General features: G+C 37.6%; 2 protein-coding genes across 3 annotated transcripts; one reads left to right on the top strand and one right to left on the bottom strand.

Annotated features, from left to right (window-relative positions):
- The first annotated feature begins 442 nt into the window (after window positions 1-442).
- On the top strand, window positions 443-11,264 carry UPL4 (ubiquitin-protein ligase 4). Of its 2 annotated transcripts, none has more exons than XR_015204097.1 (15): window positions 443-1,063; window positions 1,135-1,245; window positions 1,327-1,443; window positions 1,533-1,691; window positions 1,776-1,940; window positions 4,578-4,733; window positions 5,053-5,174; window positions 5,249-7,523; window positions 7,630-7,860; window positions 7,955-8,059; window positions 9,360-9,423; window positions 9,510-9,578; window positions 9,649-9,777; window positions 9,884-9,967; window positions 10,696-11,084. XR_015204097.1 is itself a non-coding variant. In XM_086576631.1 (15 exons), the coding sequence occupies exons 1-15, from the start codon at window positions 515-517 to the stop codon at window positions 10,759-10,761; spliced, it is 4,419 nt and encodes a 1,472-aa protein (XP_086432757.1). In that variant the 5' UTR covers window positions 447-514; the 3' UTR covers window positions 10,762-11,264. The 2 variants fall into 2 exon arrangements, 1 of the variants encoding a protein (XP_086432757.1); XM_086576631.1 differs by having other exon boundaries at window positions 447-1,063; window positions 9,343-9,423; window positions 10,696-11,264.
- Window positions 11,265-12,205: 941 nt separating this feature from the next.
- Window positions 12,206-14,950, bottom strand: LOC147481596 (uncharacterized). Its single transcript, XM_086578984.1, has 3 exons — window positions 14,582-14,950; window positions 13,824-14,045; window positions 12,206-13,097 (listed from the first exon to the last, which is right to left on the bottom strand). The coding sequence occupies exons 1-3, from the start codon at window positions 14,948-14,950 to the stop codon at window positions 12,333-12,335; spliced, it is 1,356 nt and encodes a 451-aa protein (XP_086435110.1). The 3' UTR covers window positions 12,206-12,332.
- Between the last annotated feature and the right edge of the window lie 12,809 nt (window positions 14,951-27,759).

Here is a 27,759-nt window from a genome sequence, read left to right as displayed (position 1 = left end):
CCAAAAAAAAATTGTCAAACATTCTTCGAATTATATGCTCTGATAATGCTCTTGTTTTTTTTTTCGATAAACTGATAATGCTCTTGTTGGATGACCTAAGTAGTGCCTTTTTTCTTTTCCCTTCTTTAATGACGAAGCTTGAGGCACAAGCTTGAAGCACCCCTCATTAAATTTGCAAATAAAAAAAAAAAAAAGAAAAAAAGAAAAAGAAAAAAAGAAGTAAAGATTAGATTAGATTAGTTTAGATATTGTATCTAAATCCCATCCAAGCAGAGACGTATACAATACTAAATTAAGGATCCACTTAATCACGGACCTTCAAATCAGCATTCAATCACTAAATCAACGGATCAGATTCCAAAACCACCGTATCTCAATACTTCCAAAACACACAGTACACAAACTTCCTAGTGTTTATTCTCTTCTGGGAATAGACTAGTTGAGTTGAGAGCATACAAAGGATTGAGTTTGGCAGAGAGAAAAAAAAAAAAAAAAAAAAAAAAACTTTTTCTTTATGGAAAATCAGTCCCCCTCTCGTAAACGCTCTGAGCCCGAACCGGAACCACCTCAAACCGAGGAGGATAACAACATGGGTTCAAATAACTCAACCCACCGTCGTCACACAAACACAAGTTCCCCTTCATCATCAACAACAACACAACAACAACCCACTGATGAGTCATCAGACTCAGAAGAAGGAGATGAGAATAATAACCAAGCATTCAGAGCCCTTATAGACAAAATATCATCTAAATTAATAACAAGTAATAATAGTGATGAGTCATTATTAAGTGGTCAACTAGTTGCATTAACTGAACTGTGTGATATTTTGTCGTTTACTACTTCAGATGCTTCTAATTCAACATTAGAAAAACTATCACCTGTTTTAGTCTCCTTGGCTAAACAAGAGATGAGTCCTGATGTTATGTTGTTTTCAATTAGAGCCATTACTTATTTATGTGATGCTTCACATAGGTCCACTTCTTTTCTTGTTAAGCATCATGTTGTTCCTGCTCTTTGTTCTCCTTTATTGTCTATCCAATACCTAGATGTTGCAGAACAGGTACCTACCTACCTATTGTTTTTTTGACTTATTATTATTATTTTTTATTAATTTTATTGTTTTTTTTTTAGTGCTTACAAGCATTGCAGAAGATTTCGCAAATACACCCGCTACATTGTTTACAAGCAGGAGCTATTATGTCTATTTTGACTTATATTGATTTTTTCCCTTCTAGTGTACAGGTATAATGAATTATTATTTGTTTATAGGGTTTATTGTATATATGTACCTTCCGTTGATTCTATGTGTTGTTTGTTGCTTAGAGAGTCGGGGTTACAACCATTGCCAATATATGCAAAAGGCTTCCTTCCAACTGTTCTGCACAACTTATGGAAGCAGTTCCTGTTATGTGCAATCTTCTCAATTATGACGATCACAAGGTTCTTTACTTCCACGAGTTATATTATTGTGTATGGATGGATACCAAAGTATGCTGCCCTGACTCCTGTTTTTTTTTTAACCTAAACAGCTTGTGGAAAATGTTGCAACTTGTTTGATTAGTATAGTGGACAATGTGAGACATTCTACTGAGATGTTGGATCAACTTTGCGAGCATGGATTGATTCAAAGAGTTACACACCTTATATCTCCTGATAGTGGACCAACCCTGAGTCAGCCAATACACACTGTAAGCAGATTTCCGTCCTTCCCATTGTTAAATTTAGCTTCTCTCTCAAGATATTTATTTTTCTAGTTTGGTTATGGTCTGCAGGGTTTGATTGGGCTACTTTCCCAGCTTGCATCTGGTTCCAAAAAAGCTTCAAATACTCTTTTTGAGCTTAAAATAAGCAGCACAGTGAAACATATTCTGTGTAGTGCTGACTTGTCACACGGCAAGCCTTACTCCCTTGTTGCTAGTGATCCTCGCTATAATCAGGTTTTGATTTATAATACTCTTTACATTTTTGCAGTTTCTATATGATATATTAGTGAGCAGGTGTTCTGCTTTCATGTTTTGCTAATTTCCTATATATAATGCTTAAGAATCTTTGTGTGTCCATTGGCACCCGGATTTATTTACAAAAAGATACAAGTTTTACGAGGAAGAAAAAAAAAAGATTAATTTTTAGATAAAGCATCTGAAGTTTTGAGTACTTAAATTCTCTCCACATAATCTGTCAATAAATTTAGTGTCATTGCCCAGAGTCTTACATCTTTGCAATGTTGCTTTGTTAGGTGCAAAGTGAACTGTTATGGGTCCACCTGCCTTGTTATGTCTGTAAACAATTTTGTCTCGCTTTATATGGATACTTTCTGACTGCAGTTGCCCATACCTGCGGTACTCCCTGTTAAGTTTTCCCACTAATAATTGGTGTGCTCTCAACATGCCTCATACCCCCGGCACAAATTAATGTGGGTCCAAGCTTTCCAAGATTCTTGTGCACATGTTTACGTGTTTTTGACTTGTTAGAGTGCCTAACACTGCTGCCTATCAATTTTACCGGCTTGGGGTTTTCCTCGGAAGAACCTGAAGGTGATCTTGGAAATTATGGGGAAGGAATTAATAATGTTGAAGACAAGAACATAGAATAATTTGGAGGACAGGTAGAGTGATGTCACGCACATAGAGTGCGAGGGTCTTTTAGTATTTTTCTTATTATTATGTTTTAGGCCATGTTAGCTCAGGCCCCGCCCATTCGGCTTAGGTTAGGTTTGAGGAGGTTTAGGTTTTAGTATAAATAGAATTGTGTGCCTCCATTAGTGGTTGGTTGTTTTGTTAGATTAAGTTCTTTGATTTATAAAAGATTATGATTTCTTGAGTGATTTTATTAAAGATTATTCTTATTGAGTGAATTGTTCATTGATTGAAGCTTCTGCCAATCATAGTTCACATCATAGAGGGTTGTTAAAATTTTCCTTGCAAGCTATGAATCTTGACAGGATGCTTTGGTGATTTGGAGCTGCAGAAGCCAGAGAATCTGTACGAAAGTCTAAGGACATATAAACAGTTTCCTTTTGGTGCAGGTGATAATATAACAAGAATCATCCAAAAAATGAGATCAAACAAATATGGGGTAGAGTACTGTTTGCTGTGTGGTGTGAAAGTAGACATCTGGGAAAAGTGAACAATGTTTACTCGTTTTTTGAGCTTTTTTAGGAATTGGTGGTGACACATTGCCGTTTCAATAGATTTGGTATTAGTGAAGTGGAAGCCAGATATGGCAACTATGTTTCAATAAATTGACTTGTGAGTTTTTTCCTTAGAGATACTGCTTTAAGTTGGTCTATTAACCATAGTAGTAGATTGGATTGGGTTATGGGGTTGAGGGGTTGAAAGGAGCTATGTAACAGAGTCAACCAGACTGCATTAGCAAAATGCCCATCCAAACCAGGTGAAATGTAGTCACATAATTGGCGAAGTGAAAGACATGCTTTTAGATGTCAGTGTCTTTGCGCAACCTTCTTTCTCTTGATAAACAAAAGCCAAATGGAAAAACTAACTGAATGGGAACATGAAGATGATAGTGTAGACTAACTGAATGTATCGCTAGCGATGTCATATTTGCTAGCGTTCAGGTAGAAAAGTGGGATTCCTACTCTAACATTCGGATTGTAGTTAGTCGGGAGCTTGTATATGGGTCGTCATAGGGGTGTACTTGCATTAAAGGAGTTCTCTAGAACGGACTTTAGGACTGGGGAGGTTGCACCCTGTTAGCGAGATTCTCTCTCACATTTGGATCCCATATCCACCCTAATCAATAAAATGAACTTATCAAAAAAAAAAAAAAAAAAATTAGAATAGGAAGAACTGATTGAGTTTGCTTTTCGGATTGCGCTAGATAAGCACAATGTGAGAATAGTTAAAAGGTGTCAATGTTGTATGACCCATATGGGGGTGAAAAAGAGCCTTGCATTTGGTATCTTAGAAGCAAAGAGGAAAAAATTAGGAAATGCGCGTAATTCATTTGGTATCTTAGAAGTATAATCCATTTCTCAAGTTTACACTCTGAACCTTGTACATATTTTCTATAGCTTGTGCTGGAACTAAGAAACTCACATTTAACTCTACATTTGCACAAAAGAGAATTTCATTTGAGACGTTTTTTTTTCTTAAATATTTGTACTTACTGTCCTTTTTGCTGTTTTCCTTGCAAAATGCTAATGTAAAGGAATAAAAGGTATTCTTCTGGAATTTATAATAAACTGAAAAACCTTGTTCACTTGATGGATCAGTGCTTCCTCTTCATATTTCATAATAAAATGTATCCATATTCATCCTGTTGTTTGGTTTTTAAAATGTTTCCTTAAAGGCATGCCACAGTGCACCTTTGTACATTTGAAGCTCCTTCCTGTACCATGTTTTTGAAAGAAGTCATCTATTTCTGTTGTTTTATTCTGTTGGGAAAAATAAATCTAGGGGAGGAAAAGATTGGGCTAGGTATATCCTACTCTGGGTGAAGGATATCAGAAAGTTAAGTCTACAGCCATTGTAAAATCAATCAGAATATAACTGTGCAAAAACATTCTAAGGTTGCTCAAGATGACAACAATTACTTTTTCGGGTTTGTTTCAGATACATGAAGTTATGAAGTTACTTAATGTGCTCCTGCCTCCGTTGTCAACCAATGGTGAAGATGATATGGAGGTTTCAGATAAGGAAAGGATTATTATACATCAACCTGAACTCTTGCGACAGTTTGGTGCAGACATTCTTCCTGTCTTGGTCCAGGTGAGGACTTATATCTGCATAGTGCTTATTGTGATATATAATAACATTAGGAAATTATTGTGGTGGTTGTTGTGCACTGACTCAGCAGTTAATTGCTGAAATTTGGATTTTTCGGTCTAAATAATGGTGGCGGTTCTTCTTCATTGAGTAGAAACTGAGAACAAAGTATGAAATAACTGAATAGTGTCAGCACAATAGGTGTGAAATCATTGAATAAAGTCTTGAAAACTGTAAATTACTTCTGCATTTTCTCTTTTCAGTATTTTCGTTAATAAACATGGTTAAACATAGCATAACATTGGGTTCATCCTTGTGACAGGTGGTCAGTTCTGGTGTAGACTTATATGTTAGCTATGGCTGCCTTTCGGTCATCAACAAAATAGTATACTTTAGCAGATCTGATATGCTTGTGGACTTGCTTAACAGTACCAGCATTTCAAGGTGAAAGAGATCTCATTCTCCCTGTATTACATAAACCTGGATCCAAACTAATACTTTTGTTTTCTGGGCTGTAGTTTTCTAGCAGGTATTATTGCGTTGAAGGATCTCCATCTTCTCATGTTAGCTTTAAGGATTGTCAAGACTGTTATGCAAGAACTTCATGGTGCTTTCTTGGACTCTTTCATAAAGGAGGGTATTGTATATGCGATCGATGCACTTGTAACACCAGAAAAATGTTCTCAATTCTTGTTGCAAGCATCTAATAGAAGCTCACAACTTCTATCTAGAGCAAACCCAAAAATGGCTGTAAACGGTGCTTTTAGATGCTTGTGTTATGCCTACAATATGGATCAGCCTCCATCTTCAAAAGTTGAAAGTTGCAAGCTTGATGAGGCCAGTGTTCACACAATGGCGAAGCACATCATGACCACCTACTTTACTACAGAATCACCCAACTCTCAGTTTGGATTGACACGAGTTCTTGAAAAGCTCAAAATCCTCTGTGCTGCTTTATCTGATACGGTGAATATGCCTCTGAAAAATGACATATGTCAACAGGAAGAGAGGTTGACTCAGATTCTAGGTCAAATAATGGAGGAGCTTAATGGAGAGGAATCTGTGTCCACCTTTGAATTTGTTGAAAGTGGAATTGTGAGTTCTTTGGTAGATTATTTATCAAATGGCTGTTATCGGAATGGAAAAGTGGATCCTCGTGACTTGTCAAGTCATCTGGATGTTCTACAAAGGAGGTATGAAGTGTTTGCTAGATTTTGTTTATCATCAACTAGACATCTTTGGAAGAGCATGCCTCTTGCAAGATTAATAGGAAAGCTGCAGAGTGCATTGTCCACGTTGGAGAATTTGCCAGTTATTTTGCACCATATCTCCAAGCCCAGGGAAACCCATGCTGCTATTCCATCTGAGCGTGCTACAACTCGTCCATGTTTAAAAGTTCGGTTTGTTAAGGTAGAAGGGGAGGTGTCCCTTTGTGATTCTGCTTCAGATGTTGTAACTGTTGAAGCTTTTACGTCTCTGGATGCCATTGAAAGATATCTGTGGCCTAAAGTTAGCACAAGTAGATCTCAACAGGTTGTAGAATCAGCTACTGGTTCCAAGGAGCAGCCTAAAAATTCTGCAGAAAATATCCCCGAGTCTGCGTCTACAAGCCAAGATGGAAAAGAATGTATGACATCCAATATTAGTAACAATACTCATCACTTGATATTTTATTTAGGTGGGGAACAACTCGACCAGTCATTGACACTATATCAAGCGGTTCTCCAACTGAAAATGAAAACAGAAAATGAGTTGATTGTTGGTCCAAGTTTCTGGAATGAAGTATATGAAATAGCATATGGAAAAGCTACAGAACAAAACCCAACAAACATTCCAGATTTTTGTCTTAAATCTCATACTGTTGTTACGTCACAGAATCATCCTCAGATACTTCGGCAGAATGCTTTGTGTATTTCCAGCTTGTTGTTTGGTGAACCTCCATATAGTATTGATAAGTTGAGTCCAACATATGAGATATTAATCCTGCTAAAAATTCTGGAGGTCATAAACAAGTCAGCTTTTCATATAGTGTCTTATGAAAGGAGGAATGCTTTTTCTGTAGGACAGAACAGTAGCCTGGATAATTTGATGGTCACTGTTTGTAGAGTTCCACAGACGGAATTTGTTAGCATGAAGTTGACTGAAAAGTTGGAACAGCAGATGCGTGAATCTTCAGTTGTGTCAGCTGGTAGCATGCCTTCATGGTGTGTCCAGTTAATGAAAACATTCCCTTTCTTGTTTGGTTTTGAGGCAAGGTGTAAATACTTGCACTTGACATTGTATGATCCTTCTCAAGTTCAGCCACCATCAGCAAACAACTCAAATGATAGGCGATCATATGTTTCTGGTTTGCCACGCAAAAAGTATAAAATTTCGCGGAGCCACATTCTGGAATCTGCTGCGAAAATGATGGGTTCCAACACGTGTCATAAGACTGTTCTTGAAGTTGAATACGTTGAAGAAGTTGGTACAGGCCTGGGTCCAACAATGGAGTTCTTTACCTTGGTTAGCCAGGAGTTTCAGAAAGTTGGACTGGGTTTGTGGAGAGAAGACCACGGTTCTTTAACTTTGGGGAATAGTTTAGAGGTTGAAAATTCTGGATATGTTATGGCTCCTTTTGGACATTTCCCTCGTCCATGGCCTGCTGCATCTGGTACTTCAAACAAGTCACAGTTTACTGAAGCTTTAAAGAAGTTTGTTCTTCTTGGACAAATTGTAGCAAAGGCAATTCAAGATCGAAGAGTTTTGGATCTCTCCCTCTCCAAATCCTTTTATAAGCTTATTCTTGAGCAGGTTTTCTTTTTCATTTCATTTAGACTTTTATTATTATGCACTTGGCCTTTCCAGAATTTGCGCACTTGCACTTCGTATTTGATTACTTTTTCATACTCTTACGCAGGAGCTCAATTTGTATGACGTACATTCTTTTGACCCTGGACTTGGGAGGGCTTTGATTGAATTTCAGGCTCTTGTTGACAGAAAGAAAGTGTTGGACCTAGTTTCTAGCAAGAGCAGATCATTGACATCTGACTCATGTTTTCACAATACCAGAATTGAGGATCTTTGTCTGGACTTTACTCTACCTGGATATCCTGATTACCTACTTAAATCTGAGCATGATCATAAAATGGTAAATTTACCTAGTTTTTTTTTTTTTTTTTTTGCCTTCTCGGGTGTTTTGCATAGGGCAATCCTATGACATGTTTTTCTGTCATCTTTGTTAGGTGGATATGTTTAACTTGGAAGAGTATGTCTCGTCGATAGCGGATGCAACTGTACACAGTGGGGTTTCCAGACAAGTTGAAGCATTTAAAATAGGATTTAACCAGGTTTGTATCCTCGTTTACTATGCCATAGCGCCCATTTCTAATTGTTTTCTCTGTAATTGCCAGAAAAGGTTTTACTTTTTGAACATTTGGATGGAAAAATTGAAATACTTAATTGGTAAAAGTGGTAGATGAAAAGTTTTATAAGCTCATAAAATGACCAGTATTGGCGACCAAATATATCTGAAACACATGTTGTCTTCCAAATCTTTATATGTTTATTACTGAGAAAGCAGGCAACAATGCCTAGGGTTATGTCCACTTTAATTAAGAGAGTTCGAACATTATCTTTTCTTTCTTAATCCTGGCAAGCTCTTGTTAGTTGTTAGGAACACCACAATCAAGCTACTTTTTTATCTAATGGGCCATGCTAACCACGGAGTTTATTACTGAGAAAGTAGGGCAACAGTGCATAGGGTTATGTCCACTTTAACTAAGGGGTCGAACAATTTCTTTTCTTTCTTAATCATGGGAAGCTCTTGTTAGGAACGCCACATTCAAGTTACTTTTTTGTCTAATGAAGCCCTAATGCACCATGCTAACCAGGTGACTATTTTTCCTGCTTCTGTCTGAGGTTAGCTTAAAGGTATATAGGTGGAAAATAAATCAGCAGGGGAAAAGTGACCTCGCTGTCAACCTTTATAAGCTTTAGAGCCAAGACCCACACCCCACGATACCGATATCGTCCAGAATATCGGCCCTGCTTTTCCAATACATATCACGGTTATATTGGACTACAGCGAACTTATCTTTTCGTATCAAGTAAAAATGGGAAAAAGAGGTGGTAGAAATTAGTAGATATATGTCAGACAAAATTGGTATTGGACTCCTGATTTTCCTATTTATAATCGCTGAGATTTTGTATATTTGGGAATCTTTTCATCTCACCAGACATGCTACTCATTGGCGCCATAAATACTGTAAACCCCTGCAAGTACACGCACAAGAAATGTCATAACCTGCTTCATTGGTGTAGCTTATTTCACTTATGTGCCTTCTTTGGTGTTTCTTATTTTGCCCTTCTTTTCTTCATTATATTATTTATATTGGCATATCAAGAAATTGTGTTTTCAATTGTTTTGAACATTTGGATGATGCGTCTATATGTGATAATTATCACAATCCAAGTGTTTATAGAACATGCGCAGCCTATCGGTGACCAGAGCATGAGGAACACTTTCTTTCCAGTTTGTTATCTTATGTCAAAGCTGATCGTAGACCATAGGATGCAGGCTTAACATGCAGTTTTGGTTTTATGCATTGTTTTATCTAACTTTCATCTTCAGGTATTGCCAATAAGAAGCCTCAAGATTTTCACAGATGAGGAGCTTGATCAGTTACTCTGTGGAGAGCAGAGTGCTTGGACTGTATGTATCTTATTTGTTATTGGTTAATTTTTTCTATTGATACGAATGATCCAGACTAACGTGTGATTCTGTCATCTTTTTCCTAGTACCATGAGCTCTTTGATCACATCAAGTTTGATCACGGCTATACAGCAAGTAGTCCTCCCATCATTAACGTGAGTATCTGTCTATTCTTGTTTCTGTGTCTCTTTCATTCTGAGTCTCATTACTCATTTTATTTTGCAGTTGCTGGAGGTCATGCAAGAGTTGGAAAGCAAGCAGCAACGAGCATTCCTACAGTTCGTAACGGGAGCGCCTAGACTACCACCTGGAGGTTTAGCGGCTCTAAATCCAAAATTAACAATTGTTCGCAAGGTATATTTCAACCTTTTATCAATTATATGAAGATCTTCATTCTCCCTGGTGTAATACTATTGACTGAATCTTTGGACCTAATTTGGTACATGGTACATTTTAACAGCACTCTAATGGGTGGGCTGACTGCGATTTGCCTAGTGTGATGACGTGTGCTAATTATCTGAAGCTTCCTGCGTATTCCTCGAAGGTTCTATTTTTTTGGGTTTTTTAGACATACACTTCAATTTATAATTAATTAGACCCACTCTAATTTTGACATGCCCCCCCACTTTAACACTTGATGCCGGTCAACTAGATTTGACTCTCATTGACCATTAGTACAAGTTTTCTATTTTCTTCCAATAAAAAATATAAATAATAATCTAAAACTCCTATGATGAAATACCGAATATGCCCTCAATGATTTCTATTTCATATGCAATTTGCTATTTAAAATCAAGTCTTTCTATTCTACTATTTAATAAGCATGACCCGACGAACGCACTCAACGGGTGTTTAAAGTTTTAATTCATGTATTTGATGGCCATTGAGGGCATATTCGGCATTTCATCATAGGAGTTTTAAATTATTATTTTTATTATTTTATTAGAAGAAAATAGAAACCTGGACTAACGGTCAATGAGAGTCAAACCTAATTAACAGGCATCAAGCGTTAAAATGGGGGGCATGTCTAAAGAAAATTAGAGTGGGGGGTTATGTCTAATTCCCAATTATAAATGGGGGGATATGTCTAAAAAACCCAATTTTTTTTTTAACATTATGTTCTTCTTTTTCCCCAAACTTTGATTTTATAATGATTATTTTTTACAATAAAAAACTTTTATCTGGGAAGTTTGGTGTTAGCCAGCTGATCCATTGACATTATCTATTTATCAGTTCATTCTGCAACAATCTGATTGTTGTGTGGTTTTGCAGGAGATATTGAGGGAAAGACTGTTGTATGCTATAACAGAAGGACAGGGGTGTTTTCACCTCTCTTAGCATTTTAACCACACTCCTGATAATAAATGTTGATTTTGTAATTAAGAATTAGGTGGTGGTAGATACAGAGGAATTAAGTGAATGAGAAGTGACAAGAACAGTGGTGGTGGAGTTGCTTATGCATAGAGGTGGGATTTCAATTATGTGCAGAGAAGAAAGTAGCAGTGGAAGTTAATCTAATCTTTAGAGGGAAGTTGTACAGGTTAAAGAAGTAGATCTCTCGAGTAAATCCTACCCGATCTCGTCCTTTTTTGTACAAAGCATTGACATGCTCAACTGTAAATCAGTTTGCCTACAACAAGAGAAGATAGTTTTTGGTGACAGTGCGTACTTCCAAACCATATGTGTTTGTCCTTTCAGTGATTCTCAAGTTCGCACTGCATGAGAAGCCTGGTGATAGATAATTCTCCTCTTTCATAAAATTTAACATGTTCTAGGGCCTAGCTAAGATCATGCAGCTCAGGTTGGACTTTTTTTTTTTGATAAAATTCTGCAATTCATTACTCTAGGATAATATAATGGAGAGTTCCCTCTCAACATACAAACATAGTTTATTGAGACCCGGGTTTTTGGCCCAAATGGCTAATCCATTCGCCTTATACTATTATACACTAGTGAATGTCCGTGCTAGTCGGCACTCTAGACACATTGTTTTTGAACAACACCCCAAGAGAGACCATCTATATGGTAGCATTGGATCGATGATATAACTATTTCCAACAGTTTTATACTTCATAATCATTTCATACGCATTCTCAAGTGAGTTTAATTATTGCAATTCTATGCATTTCATTTCTCACAAACCAACTTATTATACATATTCTTACATATTCATTAATTCAATACATATCAGAATGAAAATGATGAAAATAAAGAGAGAGAGTCTTCAATTAAGAGTATCATCATTTTTTTTAAAAAAAATAAAAAAATCCAGCAGAGTCTCCTTTGTATTTTCAACATTTTAAAAACCTAAATCCTGTCATAACCTGAAAATCAAACAATACAATTTTCATAGATCAACTATACCAAAATATATAACTTAATATTTATACATTACACAAATTACTTCTAAAATTAAAAGACAACTCATTAAACATTAAAGAAGACTTTGCATAATTTTTCACTTGGAGCTAATTCTAGTAACGAAAGGGAAAATAAAATAAAATAAATATTTCACGCCCACTTATTGAGTTTCTCATTTCTCTCATTCTCCCTTCTATGCATACTGTTCACACAATTCTGCTACCATATGGATAAATGCGCCATGGAGCAAAGATTACAATCATTTCGCTGAAAAATTATGGCAATATAACTTGGTACCTGCAAACAAACCACATACACATGATTTTTTTAGACTTGATACATTTAGCATATTGTTTACAAAAGAGATGGTTCTCAAAATAAAATAATCTATATTCTTATTTTTAAGTATCCACGCTATCATAAAAAAAAAACTATCATAAAAACTTACATAGCATATATATGGATATAACATATTCTTTAATTTCTAAACCAATAAAAGTAACATTTTTTAATTTCTCACTTGCCTTTTCTCATTGGTATCGATGTCCTTAGAGAAGAACTTCTGGGTATACGACATTTGTAGTACAATTTCTTGCATTAGGTGGAAGAAAAACGGATATTCTTTTTGAAGAAGTACATCTGGACATGGCCACATAAAGTTGCCCATGACTGAAAACCGGTGTCCTCAAATCAATGCCAACATATTTCACTGACTGGCCTTGCGACTTATTAATTGTCATGGCATAAGCTAGTCGAACAGGGAATTGTCGTCTTGATAGTTTGAAAGGCAACTTTGAATTTGAGGGAGCCAGAGATATTCTTGGGATGAGTACCGGATTTCCAGCTTTCTCTCCAGTCAAAATTTTGGCTTGAAGGAATTTACTTGCACATTGAAGCACCATAAGTCGTGTCCCATTGCAAAGGCCATCTTTGGGTGCTATGTTCCTGAGCAACATTATAGGGCATCCAGGTTTTAACTTGAGATTGAAAGGTGGTAAACTAGAAGGGTCGAGGGAGTTCAGAAACTCGGTGGGATAGTGAGCCCCACTTGGATTATCAATATCATCTTCGATGATTTTATCTGCAGCCAAATACTCAAGCGCTTCACCAGGAAACAAATTCAGTACAACCTCATTAATTGCACTCACATCATCATTACGGGCAGCAAGAATAGTGCGATCAGTTAAGAAATTTGGAGACGGTGTGTCCATAAGATCCAATTGGGGATAGACAGAGAAGATGAGTTCTTGGATATTGGTACACTTGCGTATTCCATTCGGCAATTGTACACATTCTTTGGGATTCGAACCAATCTAAATGAATCAAAGCAAAAATGAATTCATTAGTTTCTAAAATAGTTCGCTTTATATATGGAACTAATGGAAAAAAAAACATTCTAATTAGAAGGCATTAGTAGCACACCTCCAACAAAAATCGGGCGAATTTGACATTCTCGGACTCGCCATTTCAAGCCGCGATGTTACGTACCAAGTGCAAAACTTCTAAATAACTCCAAAGGAAAGAGCTACCGTGTAGTGATGCACCAACAAATTGCTCTCTCGCCCTAACGGTATAACATGTTGTTTGTCGAAAAAAGCACCACCAAGAACCGTAGTGAAACCACCAAATATTTTCTTGTTTCCACAAATATCTTGAAGTGTTCTATCCACGCCTCAACACAAGATCTATGTTGCATGGGCACCTCGTCCCCAAACAATTAGTTTTATTTCTTTAAATAGGTCGACAAGGTTAGAATGTTTAGTGAAGCCGCAAAAAGTGGTATCCATCACATCAATTGGAATTTTAAATGTAGAATGAGTAGTCGCTTCACCGCATAATAACGAGATGCAATTCCCCGATGATGCCACCATGATGACAATAAGACCCATCTTTGCGGCAGCCTTTGCAATTGTATTATACAAAAAGTTTTCCCCTGCACCGGTTGCTCCATTCAAAAGAAAAGTTTGCCCTTGTCACCAAATCTTGAATCACCACAAAGAGTTGTAAGCATGAAGTTGTTCGTCATTAAGACGACTCACATCAACTGCAGCCTCTTCTCCTATGCCTTCATGCTGAAGTTGGTGTTGCTCCCAAATGAGCCTATTGCCAACAATTTTGCTCCAATCCTCTTTTGGCTTTGGCATGGGCGGGAAATTTTCCAATGTCTTTCCAGATTCTAAAAGGACTTGTTCCACCAGATATAAGCCATAATCTGTTATTTGCTCATCAGTTGGATCTGGGATGCCGTGCTTTGTTCGAAGCTAGTGTCCAAGATCATCACATATACTCGATGCAAATTTGCTCCAAAGTAGATCCGGTCGTAACGGATGACACTCTAAAAGAATTACACAAAACAACCTCCGCAGTTGATATCCAGTTTTCATTATCGCCGCCTCTTCTAGGCATTGTATCCACTCATCATCAGCTTCCAACAGCCCAAGTGCAATACATGCTTCTTTGTATGTGTTGTACACGGTTTCACCGACTTTATAAAGATATGCAAAGGAGGTCGGTCCTTTTACAATAGTAAGTAGCAAGCGTAGATAAAACCGCTCCCCGGCATTGGGGCTTGCAAAATACATCCTACCAATGGAAGGTCCCTGAGTCCTAGGAGTCCACTCTTGAGAGTCTTTGTGGAAAGCATAGTGTCATGGAAACTCTTGATAGGTATATGCGCGTGCATCTAGATCTTCAGCACAACGCTTAAAGAAAGTTGTCAGTGTTGAAGTTTGGTCTCTGGCTCGGGCAAGAATTTCATCCATGGGCTCTTTGCTATTGAAAACAACCCTATGCATACCTTCCAAATGAAGCACCAATCGTTGGACACTTGGAAACTCTTTATGCATTGGATTCTGAAATAGATGCCATGCAGCTTCTGTTGGTCCAATGTACCTTGCATCGATATATTGCTGAATCTCATTATTTTTCCTGCCGCCACCACTGTTGCTTTGTCATAGCCTTTGTAGATGTACTTGTTAATATATTTAACAGCTTGACAAGATGCACAAACTTCAACATTGATATGACAATCAAACATTTCAGACAGATATGCATTGTAGGGAACAACATCTCCATTATCAACTTTAACCATTTTATTCTTCCTCTTTACAAAATATTTCTTGCCAGTGTCGCGCCTTCGGTAAATGGAGTACCCTTTTTTATCCATAATTGTTTCCTCCACAAACTCTTTTGGATAGCCTTTGGTGCATCGACCATTTTCCATACATGAAGCACTCGGATCTCGATTACCACAGGGGCCATGAACCATGCACTTCTTCACTGTTTCAAACAGTGCAGGGTGGGTGTTCGGGTTTGGGAATTCAGTACATAAAAATTTATCAACTTGCTCACTGTTTCGGATCTTGTCATCATGCGCAAGAAATAAAAGGCATGCATGTGTGGAAGACCGCGCTTTTGAAATTCAATGGTATAGACATATGCAACCACCCGACCGAAGATATCATTCTTCAAAATTTCTTTCATAATTGCTTTTCGTTTCAGCTCGAATACCCGTGCAACTATTTCAGGCCGAAGTGTCGAAGTTTGGTGTTCCTTGCGCGCATCTTTAATTTCCTGCCAATTACGGTTTGCAGTCACCGTAAGAAAAATATCTCGGTGCTTATAGGGCCGGGTGATAGCCATTGAATCCTAAAAAAATCTCGTACATGTGCCTTGGACTTCCAACATGCGAGGAAGGCAAAATGAACCGTTGGCCAATTTGATCAGGGCTTAATCCCTCAAGTGCAACATCTATCAAGCACTTGTACACATCCGAACGGATGGTGTCTTGATTTAGTCTAATGTATCGCAGCTAGTTCTGTTCATATACAGCCCAAGCATCAACCAAAAATTCATGCAACAATTTACACCCCCGAGCAAGATAGATTAGTACTCCGTGGCGGGTCGTTCAAACAAACTGTAGGCGTAATACAATAATTGGGTAAGTCTTGCATTGCTTAGAGCATTTCTCTTGACGTCCCACAACTTCAAATCAGGTGACCAACCCAAATCCTCATAAGGAAACAGAAGAACATAATGCAAAGGCAAATAAGCGGGATGACATTCGCTTATCCGTTCCAACTCATGCCCTCCTCTCAAGCGAAGTACAATATCACGCATGGCATCAACCTTACTCCCATCTCCAGGCAATATCACTGCGATCTCATCAGTTGTTGAAAGATTGTACCTTCGTCTATCCAAATGCGGATCATAGTGTAGATGGACCGGAACATTGTTATTCTTAGAAGCATTTTCAGTTAAAACCTCAAAGGCTTGCTTATAGATATCACAAAACTTGTGGGTCTGCAGAAGAGTTTCTTGTACAGTTTTCAACACTTCCCTTGACAAATTCGGGTTGCGATTGTGGCGGTGATCCAAAGCAACTAGGGGATCATAAATATAAAGTTGTGAAAACTTAGGTTCCATCCCCAGATCAGGCAACAATGAACCGATTTGGTGCCGCAACTCCCCATAAACAGTGAATGAGGTAGGACCACGTCCATGTAACACACGATCGTTAAATTTACAACCAAGACTGGTAAAGGCATTACACACATTGTATTGCCGAATCTGCTCATGGAATAATCTTGCACATTTATTAGATCCTTCGAATAAAGATTTAAGTGCCGGAGGTAGTGGAGAAAGAAGCGGTAGCTTAACTTTCATATAAAGGTCGGTTGCGCCTTGATTTTGATAACTGTTCATCTTTCCAATGAAGGGCCGAACAAAATGGACAGAGAACATCCATCTTTCCCAGAAACTGGCGGCGATTTGGAACAGGAAGCACATGACCTCTATGAGGATTAAGAATTTCTTCTTCACTTTCATCAAATCCAATCATATCATGATCACTACAAAAATAGACCTATGATATATCATGCCTTACGGTATGTTGAAACTTAACAAAAGAGTGAGAATTTAAGCACTTGACTTACATAGTGTTATCCTCACAACTTTGCATTGTGACATCTTCCGTGATAGATGAAGAGGACCCAACTTCGTACGTTGACCTCGTCTTCTTAAAGGAATCTGATATGTAATTAGACATAACATCTTTTTCCCTCCGTCTCCGATTTTGTTGTGCTATAGTCCTTTGATCGATATCTTTTTCTCTTCGCAGACGTTGTGCAATAGATCTCCGATTAGGAGGTGCAATAGAGCTTTGACTGGGAGGCACAATAGATAAGAGATTGAGAGGCGCAGTAGATCTTCGATTATGAGAAATAGCAGATAACACATTAGGAGCCGCGGGAGATCGTCGATTATGAGGCACAACTGATAACCTATTAAGAGCCGCAGGAGAGCTTTGATTAGGAGGCACGACAGATAACCTATTAAGAGCCGCGGGAGATTTTCGATTAGAAGGCACAACAGATAACCTATTAGGACCCGTATTAGATCTTCGATTATGAGGCACAACAACAGATAACCTTTTCGGAGCCGCATTAGATCTTCGATTAGGAGGCACAACAAATAAAATATTATGAGTCACAGTTGATCTTCGATTAGGAGGCACATATACCAGATTAGGAGACACAACATTTCTTCGATGTGGAGGCACATATATCAGATTGGGAGGTTCAATAGGATGACGTGCTATGGAATTGACTGGGTGAACTAACGATTCCCTTCCTCTCTCTTCCATGCGCTCTTTAACCATAATTGCCTAGGAAGCATCAATTCGCAAAAATTTGGAAACATGCAAAGTTAAATAATCAAAACGGAGCTCTAATCAAAGAGCACAGCGAAGACTCAAAGTAGTAAATTGTTGGATACCTAATTAAAAAGCATCGAGATACAGTTATATAATTAAATGGAAATTATTCGAAAGATTAAATTCGACGTAAATAGAATGGTATGAAGAAGTTAAGGAAGACATAAAAACTCGAAATAAATAGCAAACTTACGGAATTGAAGAATCTTATCAAATTTAAAATCATGCATCATATTTAAACCGGAATGGAGAAAAAGATGAAATAGAATTTAGCAACGTGAATTCACATACACTACAAATCTATACGGAGAATCAATTAGAATACACTACAAATCTATACGAAGAATCAATTAGAATCACACGAATTTAGAAATTTATGAAATTGAACTGTGAGTAGATACCTCAAGCAAGAAGATGGGTATTGAACTCTGAGAGGAGTGAAGTTGCGGTAGGCGAGAGTGACCTGATTTTTTTTATCAAAACACCTAAAACTAAAGTTTCTTGGGGTCAAACCCGCGACCTGATGGAAACAAAGGCCTGAAAAACCAAGCAGAAGCCATTCTTACAATTAAAATCAGCGCACCACGAATCAAAACAATCACTTAACAAATCACAATATGCAAGCAGTACAATGTATCAACTAACCCTAAGAAAAACAATCTCAAGTTAACAAATCTCAGATACGGTAGAACATTCTTCTTAATACCGATGCAAAGATCCAAACAAAACAACCAAATAATACAACAATAATTCAAACAAAACTCCTAAAGATGTAAAATTTCAACCATTTTCAAATAAATCACATCAAAACACCCAAATCTAACAACGAAATAGCAACCAGCTCATTTTAATCCAACCAATCAAACATTAAACAACAAAAACCAAGCTAAATTACAATCCAATCCAAATTTCCAATATCAAATCAGATCCAAAACTATTAAAAATGATATTCAATAGATAGATACTCAAATAGAGATTGTAATCGTACCTTTAAATTCTTTTGATCCTCAATTTGTTAACCTTTTTTCAAGGCAGAGTTTTGAAAACAATGCATGGAAAACAATGTATCGATCCTTTTTCCATCTGCATATATGGAAAACAATGTATTCCCATATATGAGTAAAGTAGCAAAAACTTTGAGGGTGAGGATTTGTGGTGTTGGCTTACTTTCGTCTTTTTTTTGGATAATCTTTGGCTTATTTTCATTTTTTTTTGGATAACCTTTGGCTTACTTTGGTTTTTTTTTTTGGATAACCTTTGTCTGAGCAGTTTAAATGAGCGAAACTTTAATAAGCTTGAACCCGCGACTTGGTGTAAGAGAAGCAGAAGCCCGTAAAAACCAAGCGGGAGCTGTTTTGTCCCTTTTTAGAAATTAAAATGAAACCCGCATCTCTACCGTTAGATCTGGCTCAAAATATCCAAACCATCCTTTATTATAATTTTGCCTTTTAGTGCTTAAAAAAACCCTATTTTATTAGATAGACTAGTGAATGCCCGTGCCAGTCGGCACTCTAGACACATTGCTTTTGAACAACACCCCAAGAGAGACCATCTCTATGGTAGCATTGGATCGATGATATAACCATTTCCAACAGTTTTATACTTCATAATCATTTCATACGCATACTCAAGTGAGTTTAATTATTGCAATTCTATGCATTTCATTTCTCACAAACCAACTCATTACACATACTCTTATACATTCATTAATTTAATACATATCAGAATGAGAATGATGAAAATAAAGGGAGAGAGTCTTCAATTAAGAGCATCATCATTTTTTTTTAAAAAAAATAAAAAAATCCAGCAGAGTCTCCTTTGTATTTTCAACATTTCAAAAACCTAAATCCTGTCATAACCTGAAAATCAAACAATACAATTTTCATAGATCAACTATACCAAAATATATAACTTAATATTTATACATAACACAAATTACTTCTAAAATTAAAAGACAACTCATTAAACATTAAAGAAGACTTTGCATAATTTTTCACTTGGAGCTAATTCTAGTAACGAAAGGGAAAATAAAATAAAATAAATATTTCCACTTCCCTTTATTGAGTTTCTCATTTCTCTCATTCTCCCTTCTATGCATACTGTTCACACAATTCTGCTACCATATGGATAAATGCGCCATGGAGCAAAGATTACAATCATTTCGCTGAAAAATTATGGCAATATAACTTGGTACCTGCAAACAAACCACATACACATGATTTTTTTAGACTTGATACATTTAGCATATTGTTTACAAAAGAGATGGTTCTCAAAATAAAATAATCTATATTCTTATTTTTAAGTATCCACGCTATCATAAAAAAAAAACTATCATAAAAACTTACATAGCATATATATGGATATAACATATTCTTTAATTTCTAAATCAATAAAAGTAACATTCTTTAATTTCTCACTTGCCTTTTCTCATTGGTATCGATGTCCTTAGAGAAGAACTTCTAGGTATACGACATTTGTAGTACAATTTCTTGCATTAGGTGGAAGAAAAATTGATATTCTTTTTGAAGAAATACATCTGGACATGGCCACATAGAGTTGCCCATGACTGAAAACCGGTGTCCTCAAATCAATGCCAACATATTTCACTGACTGGCCTTGCGACTTATTAATTGTCATGGCATAAGCTAGTCGAACAGGGAATTGTCGTCTTGATAGTTTGAAAGGCAACTTTGAATTTGAGGGAGCCAGAGATATTCTTGGGATGAGTACCGGATTTCCAGCTTTCTCTCCAGTCAAAATTTTGGCTTGAAGGAATTTACTTGCACATTGAAGCACCATAAGTCGTGTCCCATTGCAAAGGCCATCTTTGGGTGCTATGTTCCTGAGCAACATTATAGGGCATCCAGGTTTTAACTTGAGATTGAAAGGTGGTAAACTAGAAGGGGTCGAGGGGAGTTCAGAAACTTCGGTGGGATAGTGAGCCCCACTTGGATTATCAATATCATCTTCGATGATTTTATCTGCAGCCAAATACTCAAGCGCTTCACCAGGAAACAAATTCAGTACAACCTCATTAATTGCACTCACATCATCATTACGGGCAGCAAGAATAGTGCGATCAGTTAAGAAATTTGGAGACGGTGTGTCCATAAGATCCAATTGGGGATAGACAGAGAAGATGAGTTCTTGGATATTGGTACACTTGCGTATTCCATTCGGCAATTGTACACATTCTTTGGGATTCGAACCAATCTAAATGAATCAAAGCAAAAAATGAATTCATTAGTTTCTAAAATAGTTCGTTTATATATGGAACTAATGGAAAAAAAAACATTCTAATTAGAAGGCATTAGTAGCACACCTCCAACAAAAAATCGGCGAATTTGACATTCTCGGACTCTGCCATTTCAAGCCGCATGTTCTGTACCAAGTGCAAAACTTCTAAATAACTCCAAAGGAAAGAGCGCCGTAGTGATGCACCAACAAATTGCTCTCTCTGGCCTAACGGTATAACAGGCAGTGTTTGTCGAAAAGCACCACCAAGAACTGTAGTGAAACCACCAAATATTTTCTTGTTTCCACAAATATCTTGAAGTGTTCTATCCACAGCCTCAACACAGTATCTATGTTGCATGGGCACCTCGTCCCAAACAATTAGTTTTATTTCTTTAAATAGGTCAGCAAGGTTAGAATGTTTAGTGAAGCCGCAAAAAGTGGTATCCATCACATCAATTGGAATTTTAAATGTAGAATGAGCAGTGCGTTCACCAGACAATAACAGAGATGCAATTCCTGATGATGCCACCATGATGACAATAAGACCCATGTCTTGGCGCGCCTTTGCAATTGTATTATACAAAAAGTTTTCCACGCACCAACCGCTGCTCCATTCAAAAGAAAAGTTTGCCCTTGTCACCAAATCTTGAATCGATCCACAAAGATTGTAAGCATGAAGTTGTTCGTCATTAAGGCGACTCACATCAACTACTGACCTCTTCTCCTATGCCTTCATGCTGAAGTTGGTGTTGCTCCCAAATGAGCCTATTGCCAACAATTTTGCTCCAATCCTCTTTTGGCTTTGGCATGGGCGGAAATTTTCCAATGTCTTTCCAGATTCTAAAAGGACTTGTTCCACCAGATATAAGCCGTAATCTGTTATTTGTTCATCAGTTGGATCTGGGATGTCGTGCTTTGTTCGAAGCCAGTGTCCAAGATCATCACATATATTCGATGCAAATTTGCTCCAAAGTAGATCCGGTCGTAACGGATGACACTCTAAAAGAATTACACAAAACAACCTCCGCAGTTGATATCCAGTTTTCATTATCGCCGCCTCTTCTAGGCATTGTATCCACTCATCATCAGTTTCCAACAGCCCACGGGCAATACATTCTTCTTTGTATGTGTTGTACACGGTATCACCGACTTCATAAAGATATGCAAAGGAGGTAGGCCCTTTTACAACAGTAAGTAGCAAGCGTAGATAAAACCGCTCCCCGGCATTGGGGCTTGCAAAATACATCCTACCAATGGAAGGTCCCTGAGTCCTAGGAGTCCACTCTTGAGAGTCTTTGTGGAAAACATAGTGTCGTGGAAACTCTTGATAGGTATATGCACGTGCATCTGGATCTTCAGCACAACGCTTAAAAAAAGCTGTCAGTGTTGAAGTTTGGTCTCTGGCTCGGGCAAGAATTGCATCCATGGGCTCTTTGTTATTGAAAACAACCCTATGCATACCTTCCAAATGAAGCGCCAATCGTTGGACACTTGGAAACTCTTTATGCATTGGATTCTGAAATAGATGTCATGCAACTTCTGTTGGTCCAATGTACCTTGCATCGATATATTGCTGAATCTCATCATTTGTTCCTGCCGCCACCACTGTTGCTTTGTCATAGCCTTTGTAGATGTACTTGTTAATATATTTAACAACTTGACAAGATGCACAAACTTCAACATTGATATGACAATCAAACATTTCAGACAGATATGCATTGTAGGTAACAACATCTCCATTATCAACTTTAACCATTTTATTCTTCCTCTTTACAAAATATTTTCTTGCCGATTAATGTACGCCGGGTAAATGGAGTACCCTTTTTTATCCATAATTGTTTCCTCCACAAACTCTTTTGGATAGCCTTTGATGCATCGACCATTTTCCATACATGAAGCACTCGGATCTCGATTACCACAGGGGCCATGAACCATGCACTTCTTCACTGTTTCAAACAGTGCAGGGTGGGTGTTCGGGTTTGGGAATTCAGTACATAAAAATTTATCAACTTGCTCACTGTTTCGGATCTTGTCATCATGCGCAAGAAATAAAAGGCATGCATGTGTGGAAGACCGCGCTTTTGAAATTCAATGGTATAGACATATGCAACCACCCGACCGAAGATATCATTCTTCAAAATTTCTTTCATAATTGCTTTTCGTTTCAGCTCGAATACCCGTGCAACTATTTCAGGCCGAAGTGTCGAAGTTTGGTGTTCCTTGCGCGCATCTTTAATTTCCTGCCAATTACGGTTTGCAGTCACCGTAAGAAAAATATCTCGGTGCTTATAGGGCCGGGTGATAGCCATTGAATCCTAAAAAAATCTCGTACATGTGCCTTGGACTTCCAACATGCGAGGAAGGCAAAATGAACCGTTGGCCAATTTGATTAGGACTTAATCCCTCAAGTGCAACATCTATCAAGCACTTGTACACATCCGAACGGATGGTGTCTTGATTTAGTCTAATGTATCGCAGCTGCATCTGTTCATATACAACCCAAGCATCAACCAAAAATTCATGCAACAATTTACACCCCAGCAAGATAGATGAGTACTCCGTGGGTCGTTCAAACAAACGGTAGGCGTAATACAATAATTGGGTGAGTCTTGCATTGCTTGGAGCATTTCTCTTGACGACCCACAACTTCAAATCAGGTGACCAACCCAAATCCCCATAAGGAAACAGAAGAACATAATGCAAAGGCAAATAAGCGGGATGACATTCGCTTATCCGTTCCAACTCATGCCCTCCTCTCAAGCGAAGTACAATATCACGCATGGCATCAACCTTACTCCCATCTCCAGGCAATATCACTGCGATCTCATCAGTTGTTGAAAGATTGTACCTTCGTCTATCCAAATGCGGATCATAGTGTAGATGGACCGGAACATTGTTATTCTTAGAAGCATTTTCAGTTAAAACCTCAAAGGCTTGCTTATAGATATCACAAAACTTGTGGTCTCTGCGAAAGAGTTTCTTGTACAGCTTTTCACACTTCCCTTGACAAATTCGGGTTGTGATTGTGGCGGTGATCCAAAGCAGCTAGGGGATCATAAATATAAAGTTGTGAAAACTTAGGTTCCATCCCCGATCGGGCAACAATGAACCGATTTGGTGCCGCGAACTCCCCATGGACCGATGAATGAGGTTGGACCACGCCCATGTAACACCACGATCGTTAAATTTGCAACCAACACCGGGTAAAGGCATTACACACATTGTATTTCCGAATCTGCTCACAGAATAATCTTGCACGTTTATTAGATCCTTCAAATAAAGATTTAAGTGCCGGAGGCAGTGGAGAAAGAAGCGGTAGCTTAACTTTTCCTTGTAAACAGCAAGTTCCAAATAAAGGTCGGTTGCGCCTTGATTTCGATAATTGTTCATCTTTCCAATGAAGGGCCAAACAAAATGGACAAAGAACATCCATCTTTCCCAAAAAGTGACGGCGATTTGGAACTGGAAGCGCATGACCTTTATGAGGATTAAGAATTTCTTCTTCACTTTCATCAAATCCAGTCATATCATGATCACTGCAAAAATAGACCTATGATATATCATGCTTTACGATATGTTGAAACCTAACAAAAGAGTGAGAATTTAAGCACTTGATTTACATAATCCTCACAACTTTGCATTGTGACATCTTCCGTGATAGATGAAGAGGACCCAACTTCGTACGTTGACCTCGTCTTCTTAAAGGAATCTGATATGTAATCAGACATAACGTCTTTTTCCCTCCGTCTCCGATTTTGTTGTGCTATAATCCTTTGATCGATATCTTTTTCTCTTCGAAGATGTTGTGCAATAGATCTCCAATTAGGAGGTGCAATAAAGCTTTGACTGGGAGGCACAATAGATAAGAGATTGGGAGGCACAGTAGATCTTCGATTATGAGAAATAACAGAAAACACATTAGGAGCTGCGGGAGATCGTCGATTAGGAGGCACAACATATAACCTATTAAGAGCCGCGGGAGATGTTCGATTAGGAGGCACGACAGATAACCTATTAAGAGCCGCGGGAGATTTTCGATTAGGAGGCACAACAGATAACCTATTAGGAGCCGCATTAGATCTTCGATTAGGAGGCACAACAAATAAAATATTGGGAGTCGCAGTTGGTCTTCGATTAGGAGGCACATATACCAGATCCGGAGGCACAACATTTCTTCGATGTGGAGGCACATATACCAGATTGGGAGGATCAATAGGATGACGTGATATGGAATTGACTGGGTGAACTAACGATTCCCTTCCTCTCTCTTACATGCGCTCTTTAACCATGATTGCCTAGGAAGTGTCAATTCACAAAAATTTGGAAACACGCAAAATTAAAGAATCAAAATGGAGCTCTAATCAAAGAGCACGGCAAAGACTCAAAGTAGTAAATAGTAGAACACCTAATTGAAAAGCACTGAAATGTACCATGATTGCCTAGGAAGTGTCAATTCACAAAAATTTGGAAACACGCAAAATTAAAGAATCAAAATAGAGCTCTAATCAAAGAGCACGGCGAAGACTCAAAGTAGTAAATAGTAGAACACCTAATTGAAAAGCACTGAAATACATTGACTTTCATATATATTTAGGAATTAACATAGAAAATTCTAATTTAATTAAGTCTATTATTCAGCTTTAGTATACATTGACTTTGTGTTACAGTGACAGTGACAATGTAACTGTAATCTCGCCACAGTTACAGGAGTTTAAACATTGGAAAAAAATAATAATAAATATTAAAAACATGCATTTTAATCACTGAAGAATATTGTAAAAGGGTGGGTTGAATGTAGAAAATATGCTAACATATTTCTGAAACAGTCACTGGCTCATCGAATGAAGGAGGTGATTAGGGTTAGTATGAAAGTAATGGAAAAGTTTGTGGTTTCTACACACTAATGCAACTCGGAAGACATAAATTTTCTGACAGATTAATCAAAAACTCTTATGACAGTTAAACAGCATAATGGTATACTGTAGGCTTTCAAGTTAACAGAAAAACATGACTAAATGTGATTTGGGGTAACAGTTATAAACTTGTAATATACCTAAAAAAATAACAACAGCCATAATTAATCATATAAGGTGTTTAACATGAATCTGGCAACCTCAATATAATCTACAAACAAACAAACAAACAAACAAACCCATCACCAAAATTTCAACAATCCAAAACCTTAAAATAAAATTATTACCTCTGAAAGAATCTGGCAAGACCGAAACAAACAAACAAAAGCAGCCGAGGCAGTTACATTCTCCAAGTTAGAGTTGCTTGAAACTGTGCTCTGTGAGTGTGTCGCTTCTGCTGTATGTAAATAGTCCTGTGAGAGGTCATTCTGCTGTAACTTGGTAGGATTATCGATCTTTCATAGGCCATTCAAAGCAAAATATTTTTTGGGTTGGACGATCCAATTGAAGTTGAGTTACCATGTTGCCATAATGATGTCCGATCTATCTTATCCAAGAGCTCTCACATTCATTCCTTATTCATTTGATGATTGTATTGCTATCCCATTATTCCTTCATGAATGTATAAATACTGTCTTATCCAAGAGCTCTCACAGTCACACCATTATTCCTTATTCCTTTGATGATTGTATTGCTATCCCATTATTCCTTCATGAATGTATAAATACTGTTTCTTTTTGTTTTTCTTCTTAGAATGTGGGCGGTGAAGATGGAGATAAAATGAATGATACGCGTAGATGAGGAAGTGAAAAGGGAAATTGAAAAGTGGGGTTAGTGTTTTAGTGAAGGATGAGAAGAAAAGTGAAGATGAAGAAAGGAGTGAGGAGAGTTGGGAGTTCGAGTGCTCGAAGATTAGTTTTGAACAAAATAATTTTTCCGCACTCAACAGCCGTTCGATCTTGCTCAAACAGATCTGGACCGTTCTTTATTATAGTTTTGTCCTTTAGTGCAGAAAAAAAATCCCTATCTTATTAGATAGATAGTTTAGAAGTACTCCTAGATAAATGAGAATGTTATCGACTAGAGATCTCCATAACTCCATTGCCAGTTGTAAGTGACTTCTCTATTTCTCAGAATTCGAGCAGTAGAGTAGGAATCCATCATATCCTTGTTGTCTACCATATGTCACTGCCACCTCAGCCACCAACAGAATTGCATGATCCTTTGTCAAAGTCTTGTGAGTTGAGTAGCAACTCCCACTTAAGCTCCACAATGATCCCCACACAGAGAGTACAGAACCAAACAATAGTTTGTTTTATGTGACCGCATAGTTAAGCTTAATCCACCATGGGGGTGGTTGAATCCACTCCTCATCACTAGAGTTGGATTCCACAACAATCTCAGAATCAGTTCAGACTCTATCAAATCAAAGCTAACATGAACGGACATAGGTACTGTGTGCCTAAATCCTTTTACACTTAATTGGCATAGTATACAACGTACTATACATGTTTTTGCACTTTGGATACTATACAATTTTCTAGGCACTAAACTACATTGTACTATCAAAAAAAATTCAGGTTGCGACCTGGGCAAATATTCCGGCCAAAATCTGCTGACGTGGCCAAATTTGGAGGTTTTATAATCCTATGTGGAGACATGTCATTTTATTTATTATAAAAAACGTGTGTTGACATTTGCCACACAAGCTGAATAGCCAACAAGCATTTCCCGCATTTTCCCTCTTAACTTTTCCCTCTCTTTTGATTAGCGCCCAAAAATTGGAGATTTCATCAAAAACCTAATTGACCAAAATTTGTTGTCTTTAAGACTAAATTGCCTAATTCACACAAACCCTAACCTATATAAAACACTAATCCATAGAAATCTAGTCCATATTAAAGTAAGTTAATGTTTTTTATTCTTAAGTTAATGTTTTTTATATTGTTTTTTGTTATATTGTTGTCGGCTATTATACATGAATATTATACTATGATTGTTGTTATATTATTGATATATTGTTGCTAAATTACTGCAGTGGAAACAGTTGTAATTAATCTCCATCATGGGGGTTCATTTGTTACTAGTCCAGACCTTCGTTACCTTGGTGGT

Source organism: Coptis chinensis, chromosome 8 (assembly GCF_015680905.1).
Source record: "Coptis chinensis isolate HL-2020 chromosome 8, ASM1568090v1, whole genome shotgun sequence".
Lineage (NCBI taxonomy): Eukaryota > Viridiplantae > Streptophyta > Magnoliopsida > Ranunculales > Ranunculaceae > Coptis > Coptis chinensis.
Note: the sequence above shows the minus strand (reverse complement) of the source record. Positions and strands in the feature narration are given on the sequence as shown.